A 23,979-nucleotide genomic window follows, 5' to 3' on the forward strand; every position below is an offset into this window, starting at 1 on the left:
CCGAGGTGGGTCAGTCGATCAGCTCGGGCTGAGCGATGATCTGAGGGTCGCCTGATGGACGGTGAGCGGGTGACAGGGGTTTGGCAGGTCCCGGCGCCGTTCCTAGCGGGCAGCTGGCGCTCGGCAGGAGCGTTTTTAGCAGCCTCAGCAGAAAAGTCATTAGACCACGATGATTGTACGCCCCCGTTTCTATCAACAGCCTTTCCAGGTCACGTTCGAGGTATGTTACTAGGGGAAGCCTGTCCTGCTGCTGCCCATGCTCTGGGGATGATTAGATTATTTCATTCTCCAGAGCTGTCAAATTGGCACCTTTCCCAAGTACTTGGAATTTTTTTTTTTCATTTAAGTAACATTTAATTAGTTCTAAGAAGCTAAATTCTATTAAAGGTCTAAGCATGTCAGGCTGGTTTATTTCTGAACTTCTTCCACCGTGTCATGTATTGTTGAATAGGGAAATTGCTTTGACTCAGGAACATACAAACATATTCAAGCAGCCCTCCTTGTTAACACTAGACTCCTGTTTATATGCTAGTTACTGTGGCAGAGTCTCTGATGTGTAACACTTGCATTAACATCACACATGATCAAAGGCTTCCGCCCTTCTTTCTTCCATTCCCCCTTCCCCCAGTGCTGTGGCAGTGGTGTCCCCACACTGCCTCCTCAGCACCCCCAGCCTCCTCTCCTCTCCTTCCCGAGGGGTGGATGCCCCAGATGCACGGCGAAAGGCTGTGCAGGAGCTGCCTGGCCCAGTGTCAGGGGGTTAAGGATGTTGATCATGCCCACAGACCGACAGTAACAGCCCCACAGAGACATTTGTATTCGTGGTGGGGTGTCCCAGGTCCTTGGTCTGAGCGGTGCCAAGCACGCAGTCCATCACAGATCAGCCTTGTTTGTCTGTGAACCTACCCGAAGCAAGGTGAGGTCGTGCGTGTGTTCTCCTTCCCTCCCTTACTTATGCTCAGGCAGATGATAGAGACGCTCTGTTGAAATGTGTTACTGATCAAGCCCGACCCAATAAAGTTGCCTGAGCCTTTAATACATATTAATATTATCCTGGGGTAGTTTGTGTCAAAGCCTGTCAGCATGCATCATCCTTTGGGAATTACCATCATTAAGTCTCCAGTGATGGGAGTCAGGACATGCTTCTGCAAAGCTCCCCTGCTTTTATGTGGAGCTCTCTGCCCGTCTAGCACAAAGCAGACTGTTCTCCCCTCCTACCTTGCTCACCTGGACTGCTTACTCTCCCCAGAGGGGAGAAGGAGGGTTGTTTAACACTACCTTCAGATAATTTCTGCTCCTGCTGCTCTAGGCAGTCATTGTTCTAGGGAAGAAGATGACAGTCGAGTCTTTGATCATGTGCAACGTGCATGTTACGCATCAGATATTGCTGCAAACTCCGACATACGAGCCAATACGGTGCAGTAAAAACAAACCTGTAGTTAACGAGTCCTCGTTAACTGCAAAATCAAGCATACCGAATTTCAGAAGTATTTGAACAACAGTCTTGCCCCTGTTACGTATGCCTGTTTCAGTGCCATATCTAACTGAATGATTAGATTTATTTTTTTCTACAAGGTATGCCTGCCTCGTACAGCGTGTTTTGGGAATGAATCAGGAGTATGGAGCAAGGTAGCCTCTCGCCTGTAGGACTTCCACTTCGTTTGTTTGTCAGAATTAGAAGGTGTGTAGTGAATGAGGCAGGTAATTGCAAAAAATCACAATAGTCCCATGGTGAAGCCTGTTAAATGTTACCCTGGAGAACTGGATCCTGGCCCTGCCTCTATTACTCTGCTCTTTCTCAATGTTATTCTAGATTCTTAAGCTAAAATATTCACAGGTGGCAACTGAGTTTGCGTTCCTTATTTTCTGGATAGCCAGCTTGATTCCTGAGGTCTGATCTGTGTTGCCAGCAGCACCCGAGGCCAGGAGGAATTCTGCTGCAGATCCCCTGTGCCCCACAGTGCTGAGTGGGCTGGAGAACGGGGAGCTGCGAGTCTTGAGGCAGGCACCTGCAAGAAGTGGACGTTCAGACTCAATTTCCTCTTCGCTTGTTTTCCCCTGTCTGTTAAGGAAAACCTTCCAGTCATCCTGTGAAGATTAATTCAGTGCTTGCCAAGCATTCCAGCACCACAGATGAACACCAGAAGCAATTTCAGGAAGATATTAAAATTCATCCTTACAGGTCAGGAGAGAGAAAGGGAACTCTGTGGGGTGTAGGGTTCAGCCTGGGAGCCGACGACTCATGTTCAGCCCCCTGCTCTTACAGGTTTTCTCGGAGACTTTGTCAGGTCTCAGCTTCTTTTAGCTCCCTCCCCCATCTGCTGCACGGAGAGGAGCACTCCATGCCTCGCAGAAATGTGAGGCTGAGCACGTCAGAGACTGTGCGAGCAGTAAGGACGGTAAGATTAGGTGCTTCCAGTGTAATCCATGCTGGCAGTAGTCGGATGGAGCATACTAAATAAAGGGGAAGAGAGTAGGAGGGAACGGGCAAACAACTTGAATGATAATGAAAAGAAATGATGACTAATGCTGCATTCAGTGAGCAGAACCATCCTGAGGACTGAGCAGGGCAGAGGTCTTGTGGGAGAAAAACTGCAGGCGATCTTGTGATTACAGATTTGTTTCGTGATGCAGACGTCCGCTGGGGCCAAATGAGCATTGCGCAGGCAATCTCTATTCAGCCATTTCCAAAGTTTTCTGTGCCTCATATTGCTGGTCTCTGAATGTAGAGATTTTTTTTATATATATTTTTTTTTCCAGGTAATTTACTCCGTTTCAAAACAAATGCTGTTAGGCAGATGGAGGCTATGGTTCATTTGCAGCTGGCGCCCTCCAATTCTCAGCGCAAGGTCTGCCTCCACGTGAGCCGAGCTGCGGTGGGGTGTTACCCTCTGGCACCAGCCCCTGCCGGAGGACGCTTTGCTCGCCTCCTGTGCCAGTGGCTTTGCAGCGTCCAGCAGTCGCTGTGTGGATGCTGAGGCTGTGGAAACGGGGTCCTGCTCCCGTCTCCCTACCCTTTGTGTCGCCTCCGGCTTTGGCCTCTGGTCTGCCCTCCATCCTGTTTTTCTGTGTCTTTGTCTTCCCCTCATCCTGGCCCGGCTCTGCTTTTCTCTCCTCCCCTTCATTCAAGTTGGCAAATTCCTTCTCCTCCTCCACATTGCCTGACTTCCAGCCGAAATGCTGAGAGTGCTGGAGAGTTTCCCTGCCTTTCGTCCTGATGTGCGTGGTGCCATAGCAATTCCTCATCGCTCGGAGGAATGATCGGAAGGGAAAGTCCTATTTAGCTGCCTCTGCCCTGCGTTTGGGGGAGAGCTGTCTTGGGCAAGGACATGCTCAGTGAAGAAGGGCTCTTCGGTTTATTATTCTGCCCTTCTCTGAAAGACTGTGGGCAAACACTCACTTCCAGAGGCTTCTGTCTTGGCAAAGCGTTCTCATGATGGAGAGAAGGACTCCTTTGACCTCCAGAGCATTTTTTGCTAATCTTCGTAGCCCTCCTCCTGAGGGGTAGTTCCAGTTGTTTACAACAAACTGATGATCTGCATTTGTTAGCACTGCCAAAAGATAGGTTTTCCAAAACACCTCTCTGAGATAACTTGATTCCTTTTCCCCTAAAAACCCTTTAAAAAAAAAAAAAAAAAAAGACATCCAGCATGGAAAAATAAGTTGAGGTTTAGGACAGCAAGGTCAAATTTCTCATAGAAAATGTTAAACAAGCGTGTTTGTCGGCAGGATAGGTACCTGGAACCTGTGGGAAGCACCCAGCATTCGGGAGCTATCAACATGTGCTATCTGTGCTGGCACTTGTAGGGTGGGGGGAGATTGCAGTGAGCAGGGTCAGAGGGGACGGTCCATTCTTTTGGTTTGGCAACCTAAGTGAAAAATCTGGGAAAGAAGATCAGACCGAGCTCAATCTTTAAATATTTTTCAGTTTTTCTTGCTGAAACAAAAGCCTTAAAGAAACCAAAAGGAGAAAAAAAAAATCCCTTTGTGTTGAATGAAACCAGAAATAGAAGGTTTTCTTCAATAAAAACAGCCCCAACAAAATCTAGTTTTGCAGAATGGAACTGGAGTTGTCAGAAGTTTTGCCTTCTCTAATCAGTGTTTGGGGGACAAAGCGCTCGCCCAGGATATGAGAAACTCATGTTCCATCCCCTTGCTTTTATTTCAACCCCTATTTCTACTTCTTAGCTTTATGGGCACCACAGCTATAGGGTATTTTGGTTCTTCCTCAGCTCATCCAATTGGAGTCGTTCCACATCGTATAAAACACTGAATTAGTCACAGAGACAGCACAAGAGAATGACTCTGTTCCGGTAGCGTTAGGACATTCCCCTGGAAATGAGCACATCTGGTTCTTCTCTCTGCTATACCACATGTTAAATCATTTATGCACATTGGCATCATGGCAGCAGCAGAGGTTCAAAGGAACTTTTGGAAGAGCTACTCTGGTACTTGAGATGCTCGCCTGTAAGTGGCAGCTATGGGCCAAGTCCTCTTTTGAAGTGGTAGGGGACGGGTTTTGGTCTCCCCAGCTTGAAGAGATGTGCTGTGCCCAAAACTAGATGTGCTGTTCCTAGCCTGGTGAGTTTAAGGACAATGCCCGCAAACTGGCTTCAGTCACGTCCAACTACAACCTGCTCTTCCCCAAAACAGTTTTATGTTATCTGTCCCAAGAAAAACGTTTTCTAAATCTTTTAGGTGGCTTTCCCCAAATTCTTGGTCAGTCCTAGGACAATCTAAGCTAACGCTTTCCAGTAAGTTTATCGTCTTCCCCCCAACACTTCACAAAACCTCATAGCTTTATATCCCTTTTTTGTTCTTCTTTCTCACTATCTGAATTCGTGAGATGCCAGGAAAAGCTTGCATTAGAAGTTAAACATCCCGTTAGGTCATCACGATCCTTCCCATATCAACCCTTTGCAGCGTGTTCCCTCATGCTTTGTCCAGGCTAGTTGTAGATGAGTCAAGTTCTTCCATCCTTCTTAAGCTGGCTGACTCTCCGACAGCCTAATGCCTCTCCCTTGCTACTCAAAGTACATTTTGGCTACTGTTTGTAGCTCTTCTCTCATCTGCCCAGAACATTCCCTGAAATGCCCGTTCTTCTGGCCAATTTTCACTCTGAAAGCATGGGTATTGCCTGTCCTCTTGGCTCCCTTGCCAACCTTCTCCAGCTGAACCCAACTTTGTGTGTTCACTGCATACAGCCCTGTCTGCAAGATTGGTCTTGTCGGGCTGGGCTACAAGGAGCCCCCGGGACTAGCCTTGAAGCTGGGAACGTCATGGAGAGATCCCACAAGGTCAAAATCTCCCAGCCTCATCCTATACTTCCTCTTCTGGGGTTGTAACATCGCGCTGTGAAGCAATAGGGTCCCGTAGGCATCCGCGAGTGGATGTTTTTCCTTGACACGGAAGGTTACGAATCTCCTGGAAGAGCAAGAATGGAATTTCCCATCAAAGGTGTTTGTTGCAGTACTGGTAGCTCTGGAGACGGTGCCAGGGCTGGGCACGGCGTAGAAGGACGTGGTGACAAGGCCCTGAACCACTTGAAAGGCAGCACGAACACGGCCAAGCCAAGGGGACAGCGGAGAGATGGGCTGGGGGGTGCTTGTGGCACAAAGCAGGATTCGTGAGGGGTTTTGTGGGTGACGTTTAAGTTCAGGGGGAAAGGCTGACACGCCTTAGCTGCGTTTTGTGTTGGGCTGTCGACAGGAATTAGTCTGAAACGATTTTAGGGCAAAGGGCTCCTAAAAGCTGCTGGGTATTTGCAGAGGTAACAGATGACACGCGGCTTAGGGTACAGCGGCTCCACCCATTCCAGGCACAGCATCTGTACGGATGGGCAGTGGCTGAGGAGGGTTGGGATTTGCACAGGGGTTTATTGCGACGTGTCCCCACCTTCTCGGGCTGAGCCCTGCGAGCCAGCTCCGTACTAAGTCCAGATCTAATAAAACACGTTTTCTTTTCTTTGACAAACCTGTTAGAAAAGCTGGTGGCAATGTTTAATGCAAACAAAGCACTAGGGCAAAGTGTGGGATCGTTCGGTTTTGTTTCGAGGTAGGCAAGAAAAATGGGTATTATCAGCTAAAGCATCTCTGCGTAATTGTCCCCGGGTCAGTCTCTTCTTGCCTTGAACAGATCGTGTTCCCTGAAGCTGGGCAGAGCTACAGCTCGGTTACACTCAGCTTCTGAGGGTCATCTTTGACCAGAAACTTGCCAGATGTGCCGGGTTATCAACATCAGTGTGACCCGTGGTCACAGAATATCAGGTCCTGGTGGTGGGGTTGAACCCTAAAGCGAGAGGTGGGGTGCTAGGTGTGTATGGCACCTATAAGCTGACTGTAAAGTCTTCAATGTTTTACTAAGCACAGCTTTCAAAGTCAGATGAACTGTTCCAGAGCCCCGTGACCTTGTGTACATCTTCAGATCTCACCTGTTGCCCCGCATCCGCAGCTGCCTACCTGGAGGGAGTCACGACGCAGGTTTCTCAACTATCTGCGGGCATGGAAGCTTCAACAATGAAGGCTTCCACGCCGTCTCCTTCACTTGACCTGTAGCAGAGTCCCGTAGGTAAGAAGCAGGTTTCAGCAGGCTCAGGTGGGACTTGCCACGAGAGGGAGACATCATGCTCGGAGCCAGCACCTTCCCCGAACGCCTCCACCTGAACCAGGCTGCCTGGCGAGGTGTTTCGTAACGCGCCTGGACACACGCGGCTACCAGAACCTAAATTTTTGGCCTTGGCTGCGTGGAAGGTCCCTGTGATAGAAAATAGGGACGTAATTTTAGGGGAGTCATCCTCTTCCAAGCACCTGCAGCATTAGCAGCATTCACGGAGACGCAGAGCGCGTGGGGAATGGAGCACGGATCTGCTAGCAACAGGATGGCATCTGCCTGGGCCTCTCCGGGTCAGCTCACCGAGATCCTGATGCAAGCAGAACTGTGCAGCACCACAGGGAATGTCCCTTCCCTTGTGCATACTGCAAACAGGCATCACAAAGGCCGAGCTACACCCTGCAACCAGCTTCAGCAGGCCGGGCGGGCAAGAATGTTTGCACAGAGCTGTGAAAACACCGAGCTGCGAGCACCAAGCTGCTGCAGCGCTGGGGGACACCCGCTGCTGCTCGGGAGAGCTCCGTCACAAAGCAATGGCCAAGGGATTTTGGGGGGGAGAAGGCTGTCTGCATTTAGGGACAGTTTCATTTGCCTTCCAGCTCGCAGAGTTTTCCCCTAGCTGCAGCTCCGTTTTCCTTTGCAGAGAGAAAAAGCTGCTTCATCATTATGATCTCTGTGCAGTGTCCTGTTGATAAGATCGGCTAACAGCATCAGAGGAAAACTCTGGATTCAGGTCTGAAATACAAAGTGAACAGGGCCTATTTGTTTAATTTGAGCTTCTAAGGTTTAAATCCCAAAGGAAATTAAATTAGGTGCCTAGAGCAATGGCAGTCTGTCATGTTTATTTGCTGGGAATGTCACCTTTAATATCATGCACATATAACGTGTGTGTGTTAATGTAATGGGGTATCATACTGTGCAGGAGCAGGCATGCTGCAAGAACTGGAAACCTGAAATATTGTGAGCGAGGGAAGCTGAGATGGGATCGGATTTATTCTCATCCTCCTCCCGAGGAGCAAGGACTGGCTCACCAGCACGAAGCTGGTTTTGCTGATGGCAGGTGTGGGTGTCAGCCTGATCTATGGCCAAGACCTTAATGCTCTTGGGCTGCTTAAATGGGGCTGCTTCTCAGAGGAGAAGTCTCGTCTGGATGCGAATCCAGGATGGCTGTACTTCTTGCTTCAAAGCTTTCTCTGTGCAGGGAGCGCCTGCCTTCCCCTGCATCCTCAGCAGAGTTCAGGAGTGCTGCCGAGGGACCAGCTCGCATGCACCCATATTTCAGAGACTCCCTTCTGCTCCAGGAATTAGGGCAGGCTCCCCCAGCTCTACGGGGCAGTCAGCTTTTTGGGGTATTTTTTTTTTTCTGACTCGGGCTGCAGCTGGCTCTGTAGGACGGGCTCTGAGTGACGCGCTGCGGGAATGTCACTGCAGCGGTTTGTCACTGCAGCCGTAGATGTTTGCCCTCCACCAAAGTGAAGTGTCTGGCAAAACAGCACTGTGATCTTCCCTCTGCCTGCTCCGTGGCGCTGCACAGCGTAGGCTGCCGTCGCCGAGATCCCACCGACACGGTCCCTGAGACAGCTGAGCCGCAGACGGCTGCCCCGGTCCACTTGTCAGGCCCTTCAGGGAGCCGGTTCGGCTCGCTAGATCAGCGGAATTTGGGTTTTGTTCAGCTGGATTAACAAATCCTGCCGGGAGGGTGGCAGCGAGCTGCAGAGTGGGTGGCATCTCCGGGGATCACTCGCCAGGTCGGTGCTAGCCACAAGAGCTGACCTGTCCCCCCGTCGCTCTCTCTACCCTTTGCTGCTCACCCCTGCGCACCCTGCCTTGTTTTCCACCAGCCTATTTGCAGCTGGCTGCCTCGCACACGTGGTTCCCATTTCTCCCCTGCCTCTGGCACCTTGGGAGCGCCCAGGGGTCTTCCTGCTCTGCTCCTCGCCTGGTTCCCCTGCCAAAGCCGCGGCTCCTCATTCCTGCTCCCTCACCCAGCCCAGCCTCTGGCATTTTTGCTCATCGGTGGCGGGCTGAATATTCATTTCCTCCTTGCCTGATTGCTGTGAATACCAATTCCTCCTCCTTTTTCCGGCTGCTCTGTGCCTTTCGGTGCCTGCCAAATCGTTCTCCTTCCCTCGCCCCGTTGCGGGCTGCACCTCCGCAGAAAGCGATCGGCTCCGCGCCGCGGCCCCGGCTCCCCACCCAGCTCTTCCTCCGGTTGCTGAGCTCTCGGGTCGCCCTCCTGCCTCCAGCACGGCCAGCCGCCTTCCTCCTCGTCGTGCAGGCAGCCAACAAACGGGTGCCTCCAGTCCAACAGGCAGAGCGGTCCCAGCCTCCTGCAAGGAGACTGCAGCAGCTTGCGGTGGCACCGCGTGTTTCAGCGCGACGTTTCTCAGCTCGCCAGGCTGCGGAGCGGTGCCAGGTTGCAGACTCGTGTCCAAAGCAGCGAGATCCTGGCTGCTGGCTGCAGCAGGGTTGTTTTTTTTTTTTTTTATTCATTTTCCAGGTTTGAGGTATGAGCGGAGGGGCCTGGTGGAGCTGCTTGCATCCACGCTGAGCGGCTCGGTTGTAAAACCTGGCCCGAAGCCTGCTAAGCAACGAGGGAAACGTGATGGAGAGGGGAGGCTGGAGCTCCCTCACCCCCAGGGAAATCAGTGTGCGGTGGTGGCAGGGCAGAAGGGAAGAGCAGTGCAGAAACATCGTAGCTCTCAGATCTGGATTTAGGGTTTGCAGTTCCCCAGGGCCAGGGGAGGGTGAGGAAGGGGCCTGGGGACGGTGCTCAATTCGGGATGGAAAGCGGCAGCAGGGACAGAGGAAAGGGTGGAGCGAAGGAAGGAAAGGAGGAGCGGTGGGGAAGAGCCAGACCTGTAGGCTGAACTGGGGGTAATCCACCAGGCACTGCTGCAACCTGGGCCTCGTGGGGACCTTGGCCTCGTCCCGGCCTGTCAGCAGCCCCTCTCACGGGCTGCTTCGTGTTTGCTGTCCTGGCAAGGAGTGGGAAGGGTCCCCGAGAGCCACAGCCGGGGTCCTGGGACATCAGCTCCCACCACAGGCTCTTGGTTTGTCTAAACAACACGGTGTGCCAGACAGAGCCCTCTGCCTGCCCAGAGCTCTGGCTCTGCACAGGTTTCGGGCTCTCACTGCACTGCTGTTTCCTAATTCAGCTGTGAGCTTCACTTCAAGGAATCAGATGAAAGCAGCTCTGTCTCCCACTGCCTCTCCAGCAGTTGTTCTCTTGACCCCTTTTCCTCCTTCCCCACTCCGTCTGTCTAAAGCCGAGCCTCTAATTTTAGACTTAGGAAGATAATTGAGGGTCAAAAAAGATTGCCTTATAATTTTAACATTTTTTTTTTCCAGCGGTTGAGGCGAGAGGCAAAGTTAGGAGCTCCTGCCCTCAAACCTTTGTGTTGCAGGAAAGAAGGACGTGGGGAAGGAGTCAGCTGGTCCGGTCTGCTCAAGTGTAAAAGTTGCTCTGCTGCTTGGCAATTAGCTAAAACCAGGCGTACAAAGGCATAAACTGCTGTCTTTTCCTTTGCAGATCCTATTGACGGAAGAGTTTGTAGAGAGAATGCTGGAAGATTTAGAAGATCTGAATTCTCCGGAGGAGGTAAGGCTGCCTCGTTCCCGCATCCCCCGTGCACTGCCCCAGAGAGCAGCGCCGCAGCTCGCTTTGATCCAGCCCTGCCCTGGAGGCTCGAGGCTTTGCTAGACCTTCACACCTGCCCTGGGCTAAGGAAGGCACTGCGAGAAGGGATTGCAAGAAGTGCAGGGCAGCGGTGGGTGTTCAGGGAGGTGCTGAGCATCCTTTCCACCAGCACCGTTCCCAGCTCGGTATCTGAGCACCCCGAATCGAGGCGGTGCAGCCCCAGGGCCGGGTCTCAGGGTTTGTCCCCGTGCTGTGGATAACAACATCCTCATCAGCAGCCCCCAGCACACCTCCTCTCCCCTCTCAGGAAGGCTGGAAGCACATTTGCTGCCGAACAATCTGTCCTGGGGGCCTCCTTTTTCCACTCTGGGGAGCAGACAGGGGAGTTTTTCACGTCTGCTGCTTGGCCTTCACCTGCCGCCCCTGTAAGCCGGTGCACAATGTGCAAAAGACCATCACCAGCCTGGAAGCGTTGCAGCAGCAGCCCAGGGAGCTTTAGAAAGCTTTGCTGTGCGGTGCTAAACTTCCCCTTGCCATGTGATCTCTTCCTGGGGAACATTTAACACCCTGTCTCCCATGCATGCCATATAAATATTCTGCCTGACTTCAAAGAGCGGTGGCAGAAATGACATGTAATATTTTTAATCCCATTTTTTACAGCTCCCTGCAGACTCTAAAGAAACTTTCCTTGGCTTGCAGAGCAGCCCTCCCATCCCTCGCCCCGCTCCCCTCCCCCTAAGGAAAAAATCTCAGGGCTCTAATTATTTAATCCGGAGCTGATTTAATGCCAGGGTGTTCTTCGCTGCGTGAGCGAGGGGAGCACGCTGCTGGCCGGGCAGGGACTTTCAGGCCAGCTTTTATCCAGTTAAAGCTAATCCAAAGCTCATTTTTGCTGGTGACATGGAAGCCCGGGAGCTCTTGAACTGCAGTTGAGGCTCCGCACGGCTCCGCTGAGAGGCGAAGGCGCTGGGCATGGCAGCTCCTGGCAGGGCAGCCGGCCGCTCGCCTCCGAGCTGCTGGGGCTTTGCTAAATTAAAAAACGAAAAACAAACAAAGGCAAAGGATGGCTTCTCCGAGAGGAGCGCTCTGGAACCGCCGCTGTTTACGAAAAGGAAAAAAAAAAACATAAATAAAAAAATGCTGGAGGTGAAATGTGATCTTTCAGCATCTAGGTCCCTCCAAGGATTTGTAAGTTGCAGGATCCCACTTTGGGCCAACTTCACGCATTCCTCAGCAGCCCTGGCTGGTTCCTGCTGATGTTCATGTGGTTGAATGAAGCCCCGTCGGCGCTGCGAGGAAAGCCTTTCCTCCGCTGCATCACGAGCTGCCCGTGTTAAGTGAAATTAGCTGTTTGGGTAGCTTCGGCTTATTTTGTGTGTACCCTAGCCCTTGAACTCAGAAGGATCCCCTGGGCTGTGTGGGACGTGTATTCATGTTCCCCAGAGGAGACAAAGCAGGAGTTTGTGGTAGCTGTTGTCCTGAATGATCCTGCCGTGCCCCTGAGTGGGTTAATATCCTTCAGAGTGGGGCTTTTATGGGAAAAAAGACAACTAATGGGATAAAGGTGGACTGTTTGCAGGTCATTTTTCTCTTGCACCAGCTCTGGGATGTACAGAGCCCCATCAGAGGGGCTCACACAGGAGAGGATCGCTGTGTGGTCCCAAAGCAGCTGCCTCCAGGTCCATTTGTTGCTGGTGGTGTGGGATCCCAGCGAGATTCCTCCCTGGGAGAGCCCTAGGGGTGTCAGGGGCTGTTGCTGCATCAGGCAGTGCTGTGCCGTGGGTGCAGCACGGTTTGAAACAAAATCATCCTGCAAACTGGCTTCCAGAGCTGTCCCCGATGTGCTCAGGACCATCAATCCAAGCAGTGGGGTTGCCTGAAATGCTGGCCCAGGAGTGGTTGTCAGCCAGCCTTGGCTGGGGCAGATCTCTAGCCTGAAAAAGCGTCAAAAAGAACAGCAGATAACCAGCTGCCCTGCTGCCACGTAAGGGTTTGAAGCCTTTGCTAGCTCCACATCTAGCCTGTTTGCATTTTTTTGGCCTGCTTGCACTCTCAGGCATGTCTTTGCCGGCTCAGCAGCCAGAACAAGATTTGAAGTGACACTGAGGGGGAGCTTGTCTTGCTCCGGGACAGCACTTGTCAACCCCGGTCCACGTTAACCCTTGCGGGGATGTTAATGCCTGGGGATGGCCCCTGTGATGGTTCGGGTCCACCTCCCTCCCTCCCACACCCCCTCGCTGTTTTGGAGAGCTCTGTGTGAATGCATGTGGTTGCGACAGGGTCTCCTTGGTCCTGGAGGGAAAGGGACACGGTCAGGTGGGAAGGGAGAGATTTGGGAATTTTCGGTGCGATCAGGGAGGGGAGATGGTGATGGGAGCAGAAAGCCTCCGGAATCCATCCGATGAAACAAACAATGCAGGGGCTGAAATCTCCTGACTTTACTTTGGCAGCCGAGGCACAGGCCACATTATCTAACGTCCACTGCTGTCCAAAATATACTGCTGGGGAAATGTTTTCCTAGTGGCCTCTTGTTTTAAATAATAATAGTAACGTGGGGCTGCCTGCCTTTGTAACGAGCTTGTTTTTTTTTCCTGGGGATGAGGTTGCAGGGATATATGTTAACCGGCTCTCTGTGTTGTCTTAACAGTTTAAACTTCCAAAGGAGTACAGCTGGCCCGAAAAGAAACTGAAAGTCTCCATCTTGCCAGATGCTGTGTTCGACAACCCGCTGCATTAGAGCTGAATTACACCCTCCTAACGACTGGGAGAGCCAAGTTACTGTCCATTACCCAGTGACTCACAGGATAATTAATGCAGTAAAAACTCTGCCTGCAAAATAAAAGAGTTTGCTGCACAACCACTGCAAACAGAAGAGGAGCTCCTCAGCACCAGCCCAGACCGAACTGAGCCCTTTCCTTTATCCTTCCCAAGGCTGAGCTCTCTGGGAACAGCCTGCGTATGTGTGAGTGCGAGTGAGAAATATTTAACTATGAAAATTAGTAGTAAGAACCCTTTCTCTCTCTCCTAGCTACAGAACTCCCCTCTGCCTTAGCCCAGGGTGTAGACGCTCTGCACGCCTGTATTTACACATGCATTCTGCCAGGTGCGAGCCTATAATCCATGGATTAAATGTTCTTTACGTGACTCTGGAGTCCTTTTGTTAGCCAAACTTTTACTGACTGCAGAACTGTTCTTCCATGTGCTATTTTTTTTTTTCTTTTCAGAAACGGAATGGTATTTCCCCTGTTTAAAGGAGGCCAAAAGCTCACATGCTTGAAGCTGAACAGATTTAAAGATGAACTTTCTAGTTCAGTCAAGAAAAACAAACCCAGATCCTCCCTGCCCTCAAATTAGGCATGTTTTAAGTGTTGGTCTTGGTGCTATTAGCTATGGTATCGCTGCAAACAGAGGCAACTTTATTCTCGCGCATCCTGTCCTTGTGCCTGAACCCCAGGGAAGGTCGCAACCTCTGGTTTTGCACAGGCAGGAGGAAGAAAGCTACCGGGGCGGGGGAGATCTCCTGTTTACAGTGTGTTTATCTTTAAAGAGATACTGTCAAGTACTTTTTCCTTGCTATTGTACAGAATTCGAGAAGCTAGAAAGAGCCGTTTGTTCACAGGGGTAACTTAGGCAGCTCTGCAGGATCCAGAGGGCTGCTTGAAAGCATATGAAACGGAGATCTCCGCTGCCCTGGCATAGCAAAGGCAGCCTCAGCCTCAATAAATCCAACTATTCTCGTTCCAGCAGGATTGGGCTCTAGCACAGCTCCGTTTTCCCCTTCAGCCTTGCTGCAGCGGCTCTTGTTGCGGCTGGTGCCCCTCCTGTCGCGTGGATTTGGACTGTGGAGCATCGGGATCGGTTTGAAAAGACCCTGTCCTCTAGCTCCCCGCGGCCTCCTCCTCGGAGCACAAGGTGGTGTGCAGAGGATGCAGTCTTTGCACCATCACGTTGTGTCTCCTCTGCATTGCAAGGCCGGCCGCTGGGGATGTGCTGAAGCGAAGCACTGCGGCTTTACCCCCCGCTGCTGCTGCAGGTTGTCCCTGACGTATTCCCCCGGCCCTTCCCTGCCCGTTGTCTTTCGGTGGCAACTCTTCACTCCTCGGCAGGGGAGGTGCAGCTTTCTCTTCCACCCCTTTCTGCCGCCAAGCTGACTTGGCCGTTCCTTCTTCCCGATGTATGCGCAACTGTCGGGTGATCTCAGTGCAAGTAGAACAAAAGCTTTTAACACTTTACCTCCCCTGATCAAACAGCAAAGTCCAGGAGGCCTCTCGGTACCCCAGGGTTGGTTTTCTGTTTGTTTTCGGAGTTAATTTCTTCCTGGCACAGTCAGCTTTGATGTCTTCTTGCATATATTGGAGGCTGGTTAACGCTGGTCAAGAAGCAGAGCTAGGAGCCGCAAAGCTTTCCTTGGACTTGCTGCAGAATTCCTCTGTGGCCTCAGGCAAGTCACTCGGTGTCTCTCTGTGCAGAGAGGGTGATTATTGACTAGAGGGCTGTAGGACCTACCGAAGCATGCCAGGGTTTGCAGGGGAGGGCGTGCTTTGTGTACAAAGTAGTGTTTGTATTATTATAATTGTTGTTATATTATAATTTAAGGCAGGCCAAATGCAGGGGCCAACACTGCTCGGCAGAACCTTCCCTTCTGCAAAGCTACGAAAGCAATTTACATGTAAATGAGGCTGTCATTTAGTCTGAACTCAGCGGATCATCTTCAAATCCTGCTGCGAAAGAACAAACTTTCCGAGAGCTGCGTGTGCCAGCCAGAGTGCTGTGTGTGCCGTGGCAGCCTGCGTTCATCCCCGGCATCTCCTGCCCGGTTTTCCTTGTCCTGCCCCGCACAGAGCCGACCCGAGCCTCCCGCACTCGATGCGTATCCAGGGGACACCGTGGATCGGGAGCAGCATGAAAATTGAGCGGTCCAGCCTCCGAAGCAACGCACCCGAGCGTCCCGTCGCCAGATAATGAACAAACAGACGGTTGTTCGTCAGGAACGGAGCAAAGGCAGCGGCTACAACGTTGTCCCAAAGCCACCCGGCAGCAGTAGCCCGCGGACTGCGCCGGGACGGGGTTTGCTGGGGGTGCCTGCAGCATTGCTGGCTCGCTGCCACGCTGCTGGCTGCTCCTCCTCGTTTCCAGATGCTGGCCCTCATATAAAGGAGCCTCCAATCCACGTCGTAGCGCAGAAGGGACGTTCGGAAGGTCAATCGCTGCTGCTCCTCCGGGCTGCCTCGTGCTCCAGTTGTGCCTGGCTTATGTGCATGTTTCCCTCGTCGTATTTGCTCTCCTCAGACGCTCTGGGTTGGGTTTTCATTGACTTCAGAGGGAGCACACTCAGAACGCGTTCGAAAACCCACCCGGTATCCTGGTGTGTGTGTGTTTCTGTTCCGTGCCACGTGTTTATGTGTAGCTCTGGGTATTTGAGTTAGGAGCAGGTGGCGTGCCAGAAATCCCCGTTTCGGAGACGCTTTCTCGCGGATCTGTGCCGGTAGCCAGATAACAATTGAGGGGAAGGTTGGAGGGGAAGGAAGTGGAAATCTTCCTACTTAGCTAAGGGGAAAACTCTCAGACAAATAACTGCTAAAATAGAAGTCTCTGCCTTATCGTGAGGCCAACTCTAGGAGAGAAACCGGTGAAAGTCAACCCTGAAGCTCCAAGGTCACGCTGCTGCCTCTCAGCGCTCATCGGGAATCAGAAAGTGGCGTGGTGTGCGGTGTTGGAAGAGCTGCACACCCACAGGACATCCCGCCCCTGATCGGCTTCAGGTCTGCGACCCTGCCAGAGCCTCACTCGTTGGCAAGGAAAAGAGATCTCGAGGCTGGATGTTTTCATCGTGGGGCAGGAGGACGTGTCTGCGTGTGAGGGAAATGGCAAAGCAAGCTCCGTGTTTTAGTGAGCGGAATAGTTCTGACAAGGGAAATGCAGCAGCACTAATAAACGCCGCGGTGTTTTCTAGCCCAAACCTGCTGAGATCCCGTGCAGGTCTGCTTGGTGCTGATTTTGCTCTAGATTGTGCAGGAGGTTTGAAGCGGGATTACAGAAACCCCAAACCTGCGAGGCGTCTTTTGTCCAGAGATAGCGATCTGGGCTTGAAATCAGTGGCTCCAGGTTTTCTCTCTCCTGGAGAAGCCTCGCGGCGCAGGTAGGCAGGGGCATTTCCAACCACCAGGAGCCTTATGGCAGGCCCGCGATGCCTTGAAAAGTCCAACGTGTGACCGCAGCCCTGAAACGAGAGAAATCCCAAAAGCCAGGACTACTTTCCTCCTCAGCTCGTGATTAAAGAGAGGTTTCGTGCTGGGGTCGGGCTGGCAGCCCCCCCGAAACCCACAGCCACCCCCAAACCCACAGTTGGGGCTCGTTCAGGGCCCTTGCGGGGTCTCGAGGCTGTGAGAGGAGCTGAGGGGGGTGCAGGGTGCTTCACCACAAAGTTTTTGGCTGGTTGCGTGCTTTGTAGGGCTGGTGTTTGGAGGATGGGGCTGCTCGGGTGTTTGGCCAGGGCAAGGCAGCATCACATCAGGTGGGGAGAAGCCCTTCAGGCTGGAGGCCACCCTTCCACATCCCATTTTCCCCTAGCTGGATGAAATCGGGGACCCCAAACGAGGTGGGGGCCCCCTGCCAGCACCGACAGCCCCTCCGCACCCCGGAGGCTTGATCCTTTTTGCGGCTGCCCCCCAAACGAGTGTATATTGTGCCTTAATTCTCCCTGTGAGCGACGCTGCGAGGGCAGACGAGCTGTCGGGCAGCCGGGAGCCCCTTCCCGTGCGTCTGTCCCCATGGATCGAAGCAGGCTTGCCCCGGAGCCAGCCCAAATCCCAAACAAGCTCCGAGTGCACGCTTGCCGGGGACGGGGACGGGGACGGGGGGGGTTCACGTCCCGAGATTTTAAAGCCGAATTTAGGTCTCTGGGACCGTTGTGGTTTTTAACGAGCTCTGTAGCGACCTACTATTTTTGTAACATTTTTTTTTTTTCTCTGTTGTGCAGTGCCTGCTTGTTCTCTTTCCCTTAAAAAAAAAAAAAAAAAAAAAAGAAAAGAAAAGAAATAGCCTTGTGTTCGACACGAGTCCAAAATTTCAAGCGGAGGATAAAGCCGGAGGGTTGCAAACGTGTCTCGAGCTCGGCCTCGCGGGCAGGCACCTTGCCTCGTGCCGTGCCGTGTCCCCTCTCGCAGGAGGGGAAGAGGTGAGAGGAGCGGGGCGGAGGGGACCTCCGAGAGAGCCGGAGGGAGATTTCCTGCCGCTCGTTGTGTCCTGCAAACGCTGCCCTGCTTCTCTCTCGCCCTCTCCCCTCCTCTCCCGGCGAGGCTGGAGATGAAAATGGCTCCTTTGTTCCTGTCCCCGGGGCCCAACTGCGAGGAGCTGAGCGGCTCCGGAAACACCGCGCGGGGCGGGTGGGAGGGACCGCGCTGGAGGTCCTACAGAAACACCACGCGGGATGCAGGAGCGGTAGGTCCTACAGAAACACGAGGCTGCGGGAGCTCCGTGCGGGGTCCTGGGGCGCAGGTGGGGCTCGGTGCCCCCTTTTGCCCTCCCCTCTTGGCCACCCTGGGGCTCCGAACCCAGTGCGGGGTTTTAGCCCTTCGAATCCCTTCTCCTTCCAGCCCAGGCTCTTCCCTACATCCGTGCGGGATGCGGGTTGTGCTGCTCGTGGGTTGGGTTGCGTTTTTGGGGGGTTTCCTGCAGAATTTTGCAAAGACGAACTGGCCGGGGGGATCCGGGGCAGCCCCCAGCCCGGCGGCGAAGCTCCCCGCAGCTCCCGGTGTGCGTGTGCGATCGTCCCCCCACCCCCTTTTTTTTTTTTTATATATATAAAAGACAAAAAAAAAAAAACAAATGGAAAGCTAAACTAGCAGAGGTTTTTAAATATTTTATATTAGTTTCTAATGTAAATTCCTACATGGTTATTGCGGTGCTGGGTGTGTTCCGCCTGCACGTGACTTTTGTAATATTTTTGTGAATCACTAAACCTTTTTTTTTTTTTTCCTCCCGTGTATCCGAAGTGCATTAAAGGTATTTGCATACTTGTTGGTGTCCTTCTGTGCAGCGGGGTCGGTGGCCCTGCAACCTTTTTGTGCTCCTCAATAAATTCCTTTAAGGGCAGAGAGGGGAATGGGGGAATGTCGGGGGGTGGAGGGAAGGGATGTGAGTTCGGGGATGTTGTCTCGGCCTTCCTACGTCGAAGGGGCAGCCTGGATTCAGGGTTAGGGGAGCGAGGAGCAGCCTGCAGCGGGTTCCCTCACCCCAAACCCCACATGCCATGGGCTTCCCAGGCCTCGAAGCGTCTGCAGCCCCTCTGGGACATCCCAGCAAGGACAGCGGGGCCGGGCGGTGCTGCCGGCGCCCAGTTAATCATTCAAACACATCAAGGCTGTGCGGGGAGATAAGCGGCCGCGAGGGCAGACCCAGGACATAAATCCGGGGACAGGGAGAAGCCAGCAGAGGCCCAGCACAGCCCCAAATCCGCAGGGGACCCCGGCCGGCACCCCTGAAGCCAGCCCCGTGCCTGGAGCTGGCCTCGGCGTGCTGCCTCCGCCCCAGCCGAACGCACCTTCGGGCGCTGAATTTAATTAAGGTTTCTGAAAAGCGGTGTCTGGGAGCCCCTCCTGGATCTGCGGCTCTGAACTTCATTAGGAGCGGTTTGTTGCTAATAACGCCGGCAGCTCCTCTAATTAATAATGGAAGGGCTGCGAGCAGATGCCAAGCCAGGAGAGGGAAGGGATTTGTTTGTTTATTTCTCTCTCGCTCTTCTTCTTTTTTTTTTTTTTTTTTTTTTTTTTTTTTACGGTGCAGAGGGAGGGCCGGGGCTCGTTTCCCATCCAAAAAGTGAACAGCAGCACCCGGGGACCTTGACTGAGAGGGTCCCCAGGGGATGGGGACGGCTGGTGCGGTCCCACAGCCGGTGACTTCAGGGGGGTTTCCTTGGAGAGATGCTGCAGCACATCCCTGGGAATCACCACGTGGGAGGCAGAGCTCAGCAGCAGCCCCTGCTCGAAGCCTCAGCGTGGGCACTGCCCCTGTGCCGAGAGCGTTTCGGGGATGCTCCTTGCCCTGGGAGGAGGCATCAGGAGCTCGGTGGTGGCCCCGAAGCTCTGGCACCCCGGGAAGGAGGTTGCCACGCGGAGAGGCCCGTCCCGGCGGGCACCTTCCAGGCAGCAGCCGCTTCTGGCTGCAGCAGCTTCCCAAAAAAGCCGTGGCGAGGTTTTGGTTTTTCGTCCGAGGGGAAAAGTATTTGTAATGCACTTTCCCATCATCCCCATTTCCTCAGACTTTCCACGCCGGCCACAAATGACCCGCTGGGGGCAGGCAGCACCGCGGGGACACTGCTGGTGGCCACGGGGGAGCAAAAGCAGGGGCAGATATTTGGGATCCCAGCAAGGAGAGCTCCCCAGATGGTAAAGGCTCGGGTGAGGGCGATTCCTCAGCCTCACCTGCGTGCCCGAGACCTGAAGAGTGAGCAGGGGAAGCCTGGTGGAAGCCCCACAGCCGCCAGGCTGGGACGCGTGCTTTGGTTAGCTCTGTTTGCAAACAGCGATGGGTTGGAGACGAGCCGGGCACGCCGTTCACCACAGGTTCCCCGTGGGCCCACAGGCAGCTGGTTTTGGGTGCACGGGTGAGGGAGGTGCACGGCGGCACCGGGGAAGCTCTCCGGAGGGACCGGGCAGGCACCCGGCGAGCTCGGTGTGCCCCTGGAAATCCACGCGTGCTCCTGACCACCCGTCCTGGAGGAAAACACACAAAGAGGGTATTAAAAAAAAAGCTCTGAGGTCAACCCGAGGAGGGAAGCAGAGCTCCCGGTGCTGGGTGGGATATTCCCCATCAGTCAAATGCCCGAATCCGGCTGCTAAAAACCGCCGGAGCGAACGCTGGGCTGTGGCACACCCCTGGAGCAGGTGAGGGAGGGCTGGGGTTAACCCCAAAATGATCCGAAGCATCCAGCAAAAGGGAATCCAGCAGGGAAATTAAAAAAAAAAGAGGGTCTCACAGGCATGGGGGACGTGAAGCGCCGCGGGGGCTCGTCCCCGGGGGCTGCGGGGTGGCGTGGCAGCCTGCCCGCAGCAGCGGCGGTGGCGGCCCGACAATGCTGCGAGGCGTCAGGAGCACGATCAGCGGTGGGAATCCCAGTCATTGCCTTAAAAGGAGATTTCGGGGACGCTTTTATTTGAAATTGTTTCCTTGTTATTCAGCTTATTGAGGGCTTTATTTCGTTCCTGGCGATGTGACGTGAGGGGGGCTCTAGATGCGCTACCCGCAGAATTAGCAGCTACGGCCAAGGATGTTTCTGTGGATTTTCAGGCCAGAAGAGACCATTAAATCATCCCGTTTGACCTCCTGTATTCGCAGGCCAGAGAATTTCACCCAATTACTCTCGCATTGAGCCCAATAACTTGTGTTTTTGATTCGAGCACGCGTTCCAGCAAGACATCCTGTCTTCATTTGGGGACTTCAAGCGATGAAGAATCCACCACTTACTTCCCTTAATTGTTCGTCCTCGCGGCAAAAAACGCACACACGAGGGGAGAAAAAAAAACAAAACTACAAAAAAAAAAAAACAACACTGCTGACTTATTTAGGATTCGGATGAGTCTGGCTCGCTCCGAACCGGGGGGCCCGTCCCCACCACCATCCCCGCTGCCCCTTTTTTTGGCACAATGTGATGGGGACGAGGGGGGATTTGGGCACTCGTGTGGCTCTCGGTGGCCCGCGAGCCGGGGCTGGTGCTGGGCTGGCCACCAGCACCCCCGTTGGGCTGCCATTAGCGAGCAGCTCAAGAGTTAACCAACTCCCAACAGATGTGACCAACATGTCAAGACACGAGAAGTACGTGGTATGGATGTTTATAAGCACATCGACAGCAGGCATTCATAAAAGGTTATAAACCGTGGTAATAAGCAACCCATCAACTTGTTTGGACTCTAACACTTGATTAACCATTTATTAAAACATGCAGTAATCATTTATAAGCCGTAAGTGGAACCCGAACATAACGTCCGACTCCTTTTTATGTTAATGGGTGCCTCAAGACTTCCCTTTCCCCCGGCTCGTGGTTAAAGGCTAACCGTGGCCGCGGGGCGCCCCGGCCCCCTGGCACACCAGGAGCCTCCCGAATTTCCCGTGCCCCGTTGGGTGCAGGTGGGAGCTGGAGGGGGACCTGAGGGGGCCAAAGCCCTGCCCTGAGCCCCGGGGGAAGGAGCAGAGCGAGGGGAGAGCGGGACTGGAAGCGAGCCCCGGGCGGCCGATGCACGGGGCTGGGAAGGAAACGCCTCCGACGCCACGGCAGCTTCATCCCTCTGTCAACAGGGCCCTCCTTTTTGTTTGCCCTCACGCTCCTACTACCCTCAGACGGACCCTGTTTTCCTTCCTGCTGTCCTAACCAGCCCTAACCCCGTAATTGCTGCCATTACACAACCGGGATTGACATTTTATTAGCAATGCTTCCTGACCTAAATTTACGCCGCTGATGCCACGGTGCCCTTCCCATGGCAAGCAAACCCCTTCGGCTTTGGGGCCTGGGGATGCACGGGCTGTGGGCAGGCCCCGTTCCCATTCCCTGCCTCAGTTTCCCCAGCTGTGCTGAACAGGGGCCGTGGGTTCGCCGGCAGCAGGGCGGATGCTGCCCGCGGTCCCAGCCCTAGGAAGACTTTTCTGTTCAAAGCGAACTCGGCAGCTGCCCGGCGGGGGGCTTTTTAGCATGCATGTGATGCTGGGTCACTTGGCTGCAGCCTGCTTTCGTTGCACGGAGCATGCAGAAAAGGAAGAGGAAGGCTGGGGATCGCTCCGGAGCAAAGACTGCGAAGGGTTCGCCTCGACCCAGGCAGGATCCATCCCACCCCGCTCCTGCCATCCTCCTCCCGTGGCCACCTCCAGGCCCCAGAGCTCTGTGTCCCCACACAGGGCAGGACACAGCCGTGTCCCACCCAGGGGACCGAGCCAGCGCTCTCCAAAAATCCCTGTGTTTGTGGGGTCGACCCTAAAGCATCCCAAGAAACGCATCCAGACACCGGCAGCCCGGCTGTGGCAGCACCTGTCCCGCTTGCAGCAAGGGGTAAAATTTGGGCAGAATTTTCCCTCATTTTCCCTCTGCCCCCCAGTGGATTTCTGCAGCTCTCTGTCCCGTCCCGGGGAAGCGAGGAGGAGCCCGTGTGGCTGCCAGACTCCCTCGCTCTCAAAGAAGGAAGAAAAAAAAAAAAAAAAAGAAAAAAAGAAAAAGAAAATCGCCCTGTTTTTCTTTTTTTGTTGTTGTTTGGCTTTTTTTTTTTTTTTTTTTTTTTTTTTGGAGGTTTGTGGCTTTGACGCAGTTTCCTGAAAATCCTGCCTCATCCTGCCAGGGGCTGAGCGAATGCACATCCCGGCCCTCTGCGGTGGGGGGAAGAGAAGGAGAAAAAAAAAAAAAAAGAAAAAAAAAAAGAAAGAAAAAGAAAAAAAAAAAAGGCTTTTGCCAAACTGGCCTGACCAGAATGTGACACAAGAGCAGGAAATGAGTCACTCGGCAGGGCAGCTGCTCGCAGGCATTTGCATAGAAAGAAACCCCACCGGGCAGGGGAGCAGCACCCGGCCCCCCGCTCCCCAAAGCCCCCCAGGGCACCCGAGGCTGGACCAGCATCGCCCTGGCACTGCCATCAGGGTGGTGGCGGTGACACCGATGGCTGGGCCGCTCCCCATCTGGCTGGGCAAGCAGGGGTTCGCCCCTCAGGTTTGGTTGTTCCAGGCGGGGTTGGCCATTTTGCCCTGAATTTGCCCCAGGGTGAGGCTCCGTGCTCTGAGCCGTCCTTATGAGAGGGGAGAAATGGGAGAAGCGCAGCCCTGTTTCCACGAAAGGAGCCCCTATCATGCATCCATCGAGCAGGGAGGATTTGGGGGAGGATTTTTCCCCCTATTGGGGACGAGGACATCCCCACACCCTGTCCCCTGCAGATATCCAGCTCCCCTCTGATCCCAGCCCTGGGGAAGCCACCCCATTTCCAGCCCACCCCATTTCCAGCCCACCCCATTTCCAGCCCCATACCTACAAATCCCTGCAAACAGCCTCATTCCCCAGCCAGACCCGCTCTGTCCCCAGTCCTAAAGAGCAAACGGAGCTTCTGTAAAGCTCCTCTCCCCCTCCGACACCCCATGGGGCGGCCTCGGTCGCCTCCAACCTTTTGCCCCTCCATCCAGCCTGTTATTTATTTTGCTGATAAACTGCAACCCCTGCAGGATCGCTCTGTGGGAACGGCCTGGCCAGGCTGCAAGCGTCGGGGTTTCCGTGTCCCGTCCCAGCACATTTTTCTTCCTCCCACCTTCCCCTCACCTCGCTCCACGGTGCCCGGGGCAGGGGCTGTGTCCGGACTGAACTCCAGGAAAACACCAAAATCCCGATTAAGCATAAAGCGAGAGGGGAAAAGCGGAGGGGCAGAAATGGGAACCCCAAACCTAAAGCCAAGCTGAGGGGAGCCGGTACTCATCACTACAGGCTGCTCACCCCGCTGTGGGCAGCCTGGGGCCTGCAGCACTGGGGTTACAGGGATATGGGGTCTCCAGTTCAGTCCGTAGCTAAATTTTAGCTAAATCCCTGCCCGTCAGCACGCCAGGCAGGTGGGAACAAAGGGGTCAGGGGTTGGATGCTGAAGCTGCTCTCTGAGCCTTTACCCCCTCCTTGCCCCATTGCGGATGCAGCTTTTGGGCAGCTTTTGGTGCAGACTCTCCATTTCGGGGCCATTTGTGACCCCCTCCTTGGTGGGAAGCGGATTTACCCCAGC

At 53.8% G+C, this 23,979-nt stretch overlaps 1 protein-coding gene across 3 annotated transcripts in view; it reads left to right on the forward strand.

Annotated features, from left to right (window-relative positions):
• Positions 1-17,621, forward strand: part of SUFU (SUFU negative regulator of hedgehog signaling) — an 86,936-nt gene extending 69,315 nt beyond the window's left edge. For 2 of the 3 annotated variants that reach the window (XM_084290647.1, XM_084290648.1), the window contains exons 11-12: positions 10,142-10,210; positions 12,897-13,393. In XM_084290647.1, the coding sequence (XP_084146773.1) occupies positions 10,142-10,210; positions 12,897-12,986 (159 nt within the window). In that variant the 3' untranslated portion in view covers positions 12,987-13,393. Of the gene's footprint in view, positions 1-10,141; positions 10,211-12,896; positions 13,394-13,473 lie in introns of those variants that run through there. The other variant, XR_014618644.1, reaches the window with a different exon arrangement.
• Positions 17,622-23,979: the final 6,358 nt, after the last annotated feature.

Source organism: Netta rufina (assembly GCF_964035555.1).
Source record: "Netta rufina genome assembly, chromosome: 7".
Lineage (NCBI taxonomy): Eukaryota > Metazoa > Chordata > Aves > Anseriformes > Anatidae > Netta > Netta rufina.